Consider the following 10,931-nt stretch of genomic DNA (forward strand, 5'->3'; position numbering starts at 1 on the left):
TCTGCCATAATATCTTTTAATACAAATTAACATTTTTTTTTTTTGGTCACTCAAATGTTTTTGTTTACTTTATACACTTGAATGGCTGGTCTAATTCACATATCACACTTTTTAACATCTTAACTATCGAAATGATATAAATCAGCAGGGTTTTTCCAGGCTCAAATTGAGGCATGTGGCACCATCCTGACCATGAGCCTAGGAATATCTATGAATTTAACGGACTCACTTTCTTTTACAGGAAACATACTTTAAGAGTTCCAATAACAATATGACTATTATCATGTTAAATTAAAACTTATTATTAAAGCTTACCACGAAGAATGATGGACTGATAGCTTGTGTGGTGGGGTCACTTTTGTTTGAGAGAGACACAGATTTTGAAGCGGCCTTCAATCGCTCTGTGGTCCATGTCCACCTGTGCCGCAATAGCAGGCTGCAGTGTCCTCCGTTTAAAAAAACAAAATTGCTTAATTAGTTTAGTATTTTTGGGTACGACCATCTTTAATATACTTCACCTTCTCTTCTGGTGCTTTGTGAATATCAGTCACCTCATGTATTTTTAATGTGTCCAGCCTGTAGTTGGTTGAAGACTGTCTCACAAACGAGGCAGCGATTGCCTGCTGTCTTTGGGTGTGGTGCTTTTGGCTTAAATAACAGTGCGTGCCTTCCTCAGTATGCCTGAGCCAGGTAAATTCATTTAGCCACTGATTGTCAAATCCACTGGCTCATGTATTTTTAAGACGATATGGAAAGAGGAATAAAAAAAATATTTCAATCATGTACACGTTGACTTTGCGCTGTTGTGCTCCTTATTGGAAACTGATTTATGTAGCCTCGCCTCGCCGACTCATCCTGGCCTGCATTCCGACCCTCGCTATTACCAGTGTTTCAGACCAAATTTCCACACGACACCACCAGGAATTATTACGTTTTAACTGCCAGTTGCATTCATTTCTCTGCTCTGTTTCACCTGGACTCGGCTTTCCTCCTTGCGAGATCGCTTTTTAAAAAAAATGAACAAATGACTGATTTTCCCTGCCATATCTGCAATGCTAAAAATCATTACTTTGACACGAAGAAAACTTTTATTTGAATAAACACAAGGTGCTGGGATGCAAAAAACAGGCAATATTTACCTGTTTGTACCATTCAGCAGGGAAAATCAGGATGCCGATAGCATAGACTAGCAGGGGGAAAAAAAAACAGGATTCTTTCTTCTATGGTACATGCATCAGGCCTTTCCTGTGCACTGCTACTGATATAGCGCCTCCATAGTGGCACAGTCTGCAACTTGATTTAAAATACAAAGCTGCCGTAGAGGGACATCAATCCCTCAAACAGCACAGTTGGAGTTTTACGCTGTGCTGAGCAATATCAATCGGTCTGGCTGGGGGAGGTACAAAATTAGCGGGGGACAGCCGGCACGCCATTTTGAACCCAGGAAAAACCCTGATCACTATCAGAACTAAATGGAATCAAACTACTCAATGTTGGCATGGTGAATTCAGTACAGTACAGTGTAGCAAGTTTCTTTCCCATGTGGAATTTCGCTTTGCTGCAGCAGATAGTTTTGCTGACAAAATACAAACACGAACGTCCACTTTGGGGAACACCAAGGTGAAGGTCTATCTTGGCAATACACGTGAAATCCTGTGAGTGTTATGAATGTAAGCATGTCATTACTTGCTTGAGCATTAATGAGCATATAAGCACAATGTGGCCAAAGGATGTCAGTGAATGCCCCTGGGCAACTCTGTGGATAGAAAAAGAGCCTTTCGTCAGCTTAACCGTCCATGTCGCAATCACCGTCGATTTCACCTACGTATGGAACAATCACTTCCGCTCTTGCCTGCGTTCCCCCAAGGCATCACCATGGAAACCACAAGTCGCACATCCCAGGCGCATTCTGAACAGAAACTGTGTTAGAGTACACGCCCACGCGGGAGCTGAGCTGTCTGAGTGAAACATGGCCACTGGCCCACACACTGAACTGGGCAAAGTTCAGACTTCAGGCTGAATGCTGTAAACCTAAGACAGGATCACATGATCCTAAACAAAGTGTGTCTGTGACTGTCCTAGATAGTCTGACTTTCCTAAGGACAAATAAGTCAGACTTTGGTGAAAGATCTACTTAACCAAATCGTTTTACTTGAATTTATTCGATGACTTTATGGTGGATGTGGACACAATAGGAGACAGGATGCAAACCTTCCATTCTTCACACCGAAAAGATGCCCGTTAACGGACTGTCCAGTGTGATGATGATCTAGCTCCAGCTATTGTCAATCATTCATCTGCTGCAGATTCCGCTCATGTTTGAGCTGCAGTATAATGTGTAATCAGGGAACTCGATAAAATAGCCCACAGACTCTTTAGCCCAAGATCTCATGGCATAATGTCATGTTTTGAAATCTCTTCAATTTACGCAAAGATTGGTGTCCTGTTAACCCGTTACAATGATGATGTTAATCCCTCGTTACATCACACTCTCCAGTTCATTTACAACTTTTTGTTGTTTTCTTTGGTGTCATGGTTAACCTTTACAAACCCACCAGGTCCCTATTTAAATCAAGCAAATGGTAAAATGTCAAATTCTGCTGAGAGCTAATGAGTTCTGATTAATTGGAGCTATACTCAGCATGTAGGAGCAAATTTGCAATGCTCACTTGCCCTTAATATATGATCTTGCTTTATTATTATTATTATTATTATTATTATGTTGAACAGTCCGTTCTGTTTGTTTTGTCTTTCAGGTACAGCATCTCCTACATTCCTTTTGCCAGGTAAGACAATCATGATACCAAGTGTATTGGAGCAAATTGTCGGCTCTGAAAGCGTGCTGCAAAACATACTTTTTTCATGAGAAAGACTGTCTGTTGCGGTCATCACGCGATGGTTTTCATCTTTAATCTCTGAATGACGCGAGCGAGAATTCTCATGGAGACCACTGAAAAACATGTTTTTATTTACTTATAAACGTCCCACTGTTTGCTTTTCCCATTTGGTGGTAATCCTCCTCCCTCCCTCTGACACTCATTCACCCCACTTTGTCAAGCAAATTGCTGCTTGTTGTTTCACATGCACTTTGTTTTCTTCTGTCTTACTATCAAAATATTTTTTTTCTCCCAATACGATGTTTGAACCAGCTTTACCTCAAAGCCCAGCCACTCCCCTGCCCAGTGTTGGGCTGACATCACTGTGATTATTTTATTCCTCAAAGAGGTGATGCTCCACATAACGTTTTCATTAGAGCCGAATGTGAATGCTCAAAATCAATATGAATTCTCAATCTCATAATCACATGAACCCGTTACCCCCACTTGATATGTGAACAATGGAGAGTCTAAATGTCTTGAACACATACTGACACTGAAAGCATTTTTTTGTATTCCCCCAATCTTGACTATTGAGACGGACATGACTGCTGACTTCACCTGTCACATTCCTCCATAAGGCCATCCTCCAAGCACAAGCCCGAGGTGTGATGTTGTTTTGCCAATCCAGATGCAGGCAGGATTATGTCCAATTTGGATAGTGGATCCCTCCACCCATCAAAGCCTGGGTGCTGTGTATGTTTTGCTGACCATCTAATCCGTTCCAACAGCTGAGAAACCTGCTATAACCTCCGCATAGTCCCCCTCCCCCAACCCAAACACTGACAACAAAACAAAGACCGTCTTGCATGCTGCCCTTGCACAAACCAAATTCCTGAGAACCAAAGTTTGACATTCTAATTCTCATTCATTGACTCCTTAATTTTACCCCTTTCCTTAATGTTTAAATATTTTGTCAAAAAACACAGGCAAGCTTCTAAAACCATTTTCCTGTCGATGTTTCGGAGGTTCTCTCCAGACTTTTTATGAAACGCTCAAACTGAATTAGGGCCACCCATGACACCACATGGCAAGAGGACTTGATCCTTTAATGTATTTTACCTGGCTGCCTGTTTATAAGCTCCCTCATTTAAAGTAGGTGAAGTACAGAAACACGCCATATGTGCAATTCCCACAGTGCTTTGAGGCTAACATTGCGCTACATTTTCATAAGAAATGGGGGAGGTCTCAGAGCTGTATTATTTATGCGTGGAGTTGTGAGGTGATGCAAAAAATAGCATCAAGAGAAACTAAAAACAAACCTGAGGCTGATACAAGAGGATGCTGGTGTACATAGCCAAAGCTTGAAAAGGAACAAGTCTCCTCTCTTGCACACTGACCTCCCTTCCCCCCAAGCCAGGTTGTGATTCACCCCCTCTTCTCCTTTTAACCTTGACGGGCTTCACACCTCCTCCACTGAAATGTAACTGAGGCTTCAGGCAAAGTCTGCATAGCAACACTCTCGTGGCAAGAACAGAATGTGGTGAGGGGAATGGACATGGCAATGCTTTGCGGTTGCCATGGCAATGACTTCTCTTGCATCATTGCTCAACACAGCGCACCTGGCAAAAGGGGGCCGCGCCATCTCGATGAGCATGTGGAGCTTCCCCGCCATAACACACTCACTTATTTATGAAATGCCCCACCCGAATCAGAGTAAGAAAGGCTGGAAGTGCTTTTTTGTCACTTTTCATTTCATATGCATGACAGCATTCTGTCCTCCGGGATGTCAGCCCATTTATCCCCGGATAATTTTTCGGTTTGTGTGTTCCGTAATCCATCACAGTACAAGGCTGTCTCAACATATTAGATTCATTGTAAATTACATTTGTCTATTTGATCTAATTAGACCATTTTCTATTTCCCTCCCCCTATAGAGATGCTGTGATGAAATGCTTCACTACCTGTCTGAGCTAGGATTCTGGAGTCCACACTTTCATGTGAAGACTGGTCCTTATATGCAACTCCAACAAGAGTAACTTTGTACAGTATATAGTCGTGTGCCCCCCCCCCTTTTTTTTTACACTGTAGCTCCTTAACATAGTAGCCGTTTTTGATTCAACCGAAGGTCTTAAACTTTCATCAAATTTGACTTTTGTACTAGATGCTGTGAGTGCCTTCATTGCTCAATATATTTAATGATTTAATAGATATTTCAGATTGGCTAAGGTTGTTTTGAGTACTCATAAAATAATTTGAACATGATGTGCATAGTAATTTACAACATAAGTGCTGGGGAAAAAAAACATACTTAAATACTACTATCATATTTATGTCTTAACCAAACTTCCATGACATATGTTTTCTTCAACTTTATTCAAAATAGGATCAGGGCACTGCCGCCAAACCACAGTTTCCATTTTGTGTTAATATGAGCAGCTGCCTGCCATGTTTTCATAGAAATTACATTATATACCCATGGGCATTTGAAACACTGCTTCAGTGATTCTACACTGGCAAATTTTATATCCACAGCTCTTGATCTTTTCCTGTTCAACAGTGTAAAAACAGCAGCATATGTTTGGAGCCTTTGTGTACGTTACCCCTCCCCCACTCAGTAAATTACATTAAAATTGAGTATTTTTAAATTGGATTTTCTGCTAGACGCAACAATGACCCCGTTAAATACGCTTTTCTGAGCAATGTGGTTTTGGCGTGACCTAATAACCCAATATAGCTTCCAACAGGATCTCCGTATGCTCCAGCATGATGGCATCATAGCCTTTGAGAATTGAGTTGTCATGACAACATGCGCCGCAAGATTCATTACCTTAGCTACCCCCATCTTAGGTGCAGATGTACGAATTATGGTGACGGAAGGCATGTGCTTTTGTATGAAACACGGCCTCACATTTGTCTTAAACTGAACTCATGATTTTTAAAGCTTGCTTTATTTGAAGAAGTCATCATATCACATGTTTTGCTCTTTCTGTAAACCAAACAACTGCATTGCAATTCCTTCTGTGCAAAGCCCCACTCTTTTTTTCATTAGGCTTCTGCAAAGGATTATGGACATTCTCCCTTCAGTACAACTTGTTCAAGTAATTTGTTAAGTGACAAGCAAATCCTTCTGCACCATACCCTCGTCATGTAATTTGAGGGATCAAGTAAGTAATGCTGTAGAATGAAGGCACGTCCATTTGTGTGTGTGTGGGGGGGAGGGGGGGGTCAGTTTTCTTCACCAAGAGTTAGAGGAGGCAGATGCGCATCTGCCAGAGTGTCCCAACTGTTTCCTGCGGAGTTACGTTTAATCCAGAGGTCAGAATAAGGTGGCATCCTGAACAGTGCTGGCCATTAAAAAAGCTATGAAGGAATACAGTATAAAAACGTTTTGCATGTTCAAATCAAGGAGAAGTGTTGTTGCAGTAATAATCCATACATATTATGTGTGCCTTTTCTTACTCATTCCTGTGTGATCAGCTGTACACTGAAGCATTATAAATGCCATCTGAGGTTATCGTGCAACCATGTGGTAATATTGAGTGCAAATTGTCTTGCAAATTGTAAAAAAAAAACAAAAGAAAGAAAAAAAATCAAGCAGATTTTAATAAATGATGTACATACATGCAGATGCAATGTTTCCTCTCGCACTCACACAGAAGCACTTCAACTTTGAATCCATTTTAGGACTCAGAGTTAAAAGTGGTGAAATCTGTGAAGAAGAGAAATCAATGTTTCGTCTACCTTTATAAAGGAAATTGGTGTTTGCACTGGTGCTGAATATCACTGAAAGCTTTTGGAAACAAAATATGAAATGTTTACCTACCCACCAATTTAAACCTAAACTAAAGCAATTTGTGCATTTTCAATACTATACCTCTGATGGTATCAATGAATCCTGATATTTTATATATTTTATCACTTCTATGCCTATTGTTTCGAGTCACGTTACTCAGTTATTCAGAAATAATGGAGATTTGTGATCGAAAGGACCATTGAAGTCCATCAAAATATTAAATCTGTCTCATCAGCACATGATGAGACAAGGATCAATAATTCGCAAAAATGTTGTCCTTTTCATAACCATTATCACTGGTGTTGCTCAACGTTTGGTGTATAGTAGTCAGTTCTTTCGTGTTTGTGTTTTTTTCGTGTAGTATGATGACCACTGGCAGCACCAGAAATGAAGCAGATCCCACTCACTCTCGCACTTAGGCATGTATGATTCATGTTTTGTTGCGTGTGATATGTCTCTCATCGGAAGTTAATAGCTTTATGACATCAGCGCCTCCTCTCCGTGCCTTTGTTTGGCGTCTCTGCTGACCACGCCCCCTCGCTTCTGCCACCATAAAGGCTTGGGCCGAGCGCGCCGACAGCGGAATTCCACGCTCACTTGTGTGGACAACAGGTGTACTCGCCCTGGATGATGCACTTAGAGTGCCGGTCGTCGCTTTGCACTTCGAAGCACTTTTTGCACATTTTTGTAACGCATTTTACGTCCTGAAAATGCCTTTCCCGCCTATTAATCTCCAGCAGAAGATCCCCTCTCCTGCAAGGGACCTATTCGGCAAGAAGAAAGCCAATGTTGAGAAGAGAGACTCCGGGAAGGAGAAGCAGACCTCATCGTGGTCAACAGCTAATTTAAGGAATTTGGGGCGCAAGACGCAACAGGAGAAGAGTCAAAACCCGTCGCAGAAGGAGGTGCAGGGAAAACACTCGTGGCTGACATCGACCAAACCTCAGGACTCAACTGCAGGAGTGAGGCGCTCCACCTCCGCGGACTCCGGCAGACCGCTCGCAAGCAAAGAGGACGCATCCAAGAAGGAGATCCAGTTCACGCTGAGCCTCACGCCAGAGGCCATCCTTGTCATTCAGAAACGAAATTTGGAAAAGCAGATGCTGGCGAAGCAGCAGAAATGCTGCGCGTCGGCGGATTTTCGGCACAGGCGCGTTTTCCCTTCCAAAAAAACGTCGCACGGGAGCTCCAAGGGCGCGCTGGAGACCAAAGTGGAGGATGCGGAGCAGGACATCACGGCCATTGTTAAAATATCGCTCTTGAACGACCAGCACAAGTATGACGATGTGGAGTATGAGGAGGAGGACGGAGACGTGGACGAGACGGTGATGAGGAAGTGCAAAGAGTGGCTCAAGGGGGTCGAAAGTGCCGCAGCTTTGGGAAAAGTTGACAAACTTACTGCACTACCCCACCTTAAAGGCTGCTGAGAGCTGGACTCAAGCCATGAAGTGACTCCTCTTAATTAATGTTAAATGATGCAATGAAAACTAAAGTCTTCAGGTTGTTTTTTTAATGTCCACGTGGAATGAAATGTTACCCGATGAACGTATACTTGCTATGGAACACTTCCCAGAATGACTTGAAAGAGCTGCAAGCTTATTATGCCTTTTGAATAGTTTAAATTATGAATTCAGTGACTTTTGCACATGCGGTTTATGTTTCCAGTGAAGCGCCTCCTGTGGTTTAAAGCGGGGATTTTCGATAAAGAAACCTTTTTGTGTGTAAGAGCAAATCGCTGTCCACAATTAGGTTTCATGCCCTGCTGCTAAAACCAAACTGTCCTTTATCTCCCATCAAAAAGAGGCTTCTATATTCTGATGTACAGTATTAATATTTCTACCGAGAAATTGATAGTTGGTGCCATTTTAAAAGTAAAGGGTTTTGTACGATCCACGCAGCTTCTTAAAATATGAACTTGTGCCTCTTTTTTCATGATTTATAATCACTGACTTTTGTTGGATATCAGAGAGGCTCTTTGTTGCCATTGTAGCTACCTGCGGCCATTTGGGCATTAGTGTACTAAGCCTCTTAGATTTCCTGCTAAGCAGGGTTGACCAGTGTATTACTGTAGGGGCCACGTACAGGAGCGCCATCAGGAAGTTGCCTCTAATTTTTGTATTACCAGAGTATACAATACACCTCACCACGAGACAGTGTCTTGAGACTTTGGTTTTCCTACACTGAAGTGTATGTGTACAATTCTCAGCAAGTAATGCAAATAAATGGATGTCTTGTTCAATGAATCTATGTGTTCAAATAAATAGCGAGGACTGTGTCTATGAACAATGATGGGTATTTGAAGCAGAATGCAGGCATGCTTGAAGCCAACTCTTGATTCACAGCCGCAACCGGACAAATACTGTCACTGCAAATACAAATTGCGCATCAGAAAAGAAACTTTTCTTTGTACTGTACTTGCATTGTAGCCACTGCCATATACACTCTTAAAATATGCCACATTGAGTTGTGCTGCTTGAAGATCTGGCACACCAATATTAAGTTCTTTATGGTCGTGTTTTTCATGGCTTAATACATTTCTGTGGTGTAGTCAATTGTGGACTAATGGTGGCATTTTGCTCCTAAAATTTGAGGTAGTGCATTTAAAATGTGTATCTTCTTGTGTCTGTGCAAGCACTAACATTTTTCCCCCTTACTATTGCTCTACTTTTTCCAGATTTTAATTAGTTCTTCTTGGCCCATGATCCACCAGAGTTTGTGGAAATTGTTTTATCTGTTCCATCCATCCATTATCAAGAGTTGCAGGTCAGCTCGAGCCTATCCCACGTCCCTTTGTGCGCACACATTGACATGTTGGGACCGCACTGTTAATGAAGGAAAACCCCTCTGTGGTCACAGAAATAACTTGAATGTGACAAAAATAACAATACAAATATATGAAAATCAAAGACAATGCATTTCAATTGCGGTTCAACAGAATTATTTGACTAAATACATATACAATTCAAAACTAATGACTGATTTTCATTGGTTGATTTTCATTCCATTTTAATACACTTCAAATCGCTTTTGTCAGATTCAAGTTATTTCTGTAATCACTGTGGGCTTTTCTTTCGTTAACACAGGGTTACTGTACCAGCAATTTGGTCACTCAACATTCATATCAAAGGATACGGGAAGAATTTTTCGAATAACCTAAGTAGCATCTTTTGGGATGTGAGCCCAAGTAATTAGGGCAAACCCACACAGGCACAGGGAAAACGTGCAAGTTCCACGCAGAAAGGCCAGAGCTTTGATTCAAACCCCCTAACCTTGGAACTGTGAGGCATATGACCTAAACACTAGTCACCCATGCTAAATAGTTTACATTAAAAAAAAACAGCAAATTGGTGGGTGAATGCTTTGTAACATGTCAAGAGCAACTGCCAATGCTTTCAACCAACAGTCTGATTGACAAATTTGTGCCGGCGACTGTCGAGGTTGTCACTGTTGACAAACACACAAAGTGCATGTATTGTAGCATGCAGCAGGCTGAGATCATGACTGAGTGCTCGTACCAAGACTTAACTGTCCCTACCCCCCATGATGCCCTGCTGCTGCCGATATTATCATGTGACTCGGTGACCCAAAGTTGTATAATCCTAAACCATTGTGCTGTATCAATTGGCCTTGTTTAGATTCAATGCTGTCTGCTGAGGACTTGATGTTGTGCTATTCATCCGCCTGTGTCGAGATGAAAACAACACCATTAGGCAAAGCGAGGTAACTTTATTTATATAACACGTTTCATACACAAGTCAACACACTGTGTTTCACACAACCAAAAGCACCACACCTAAAGCATTGGCTTTAACGAAACAGCTGGATATGTTCACATTCACAAATCAAAGAACAAAAGCACTTCATTAAAACTAAGAAAAGAACGTACACTGAGAACATTTAAGCACAATTACAACCAATAGATATGAGGACATTTAAAAGCAAAGGAAAGGAATACACAAAAAGACAGTGTAGTAAATTTGAGTAAAAAAAAATAAAAAATCTTAACAGACCATTATCAAAGATATATGAAAAAGGCATAGCTTTATACCTGGAATTACAAATATCTATACTTTCTGACTTCATTTCAGTGAGCAATTTTTTTTTCCATTTGTGTGTAGCTTAACGGCTAAATGCCGCGTCACCATATTTGCTTGAAAAGAAAGAAGTCCCCCCCCCCCCACACCCCCCGTGTTCCCGATGCTGTGTCATCAGTAGGTAAAAAAGTCATTGCCTTTGACCATAGTGTATAGAAGAACTGAAATTCTTGCCATTGGACACAAAATAATCATTACCCCCATCAAACTAGTGATCATTACTGA

The 10,931-nt window shown here is 41.4% G+C and overlaps 2 protein-coding genes across 4 annotated transcripts in view; both read left to right on the plus strand.

The window, feature by feature from the left end:
• sft2d1 (SFT2 domain containing 1) overlaps positions 1–6,381 on the plus strand; it is a 10,560-nt gene extending 4,179 nt beyond the window's left edge. The window contains exons 7-8 of the mRNA XM_019870397.1: positions 2,757–2,786; positions 4,754–6,381. Coding sequence (XP_019725956.1) covers positions 2,757–2,786; positions 4,754–4,793 — 70 coding nt within the window. The 3' untranslated portion in view covers positions 4,794–6,381. The remainder of the gene's footprint in view (positions 1–2,756; positions 2,787–4,753) is intronic.
• The window catches only part of prr18 (proline rich 18), a 15,781-nt gene extending 6,926 nt beyond the window's left edge, over positions 1–8,855 (plus strand). For all 3 annotated transcript variants that reach the window (XM_019870395.1, XM_019870396.1, XM_019870393.1), the window contains exon 2: positions 6,038–8,855. In XM_019870395.1, coding sequence (XP_019725954.1) covers positions 7,323–8,039 — 717 coding nt within the window. In that variant the 5' untranslated portion in view covers positions 6,038–7,322 and the 3' untranslated portion in view covers positions 8,040–8,855. The remainder of the gene's footprint in view (positions 1–6,037) is intronic.
• Positions 8,856–10,931: the final 2,076 nt, after the last annotated feature.

This window comes from Hippocampus comes, unplaced genomic scaffold (assembly GCF_001891065.2).
Source record: "Hippocampus comes isolate QL1 unplaced genomic scaffold, H_comes_QL1_v1.1 scaffold76, whole genome shotgun sequence".
Lineage (NCBI taxonomy): Eukaryota > Metazoa > Chordata > Actinopteri > Syngnathiformes > Syngnathidae > Hippocampus > Hippocampus comes.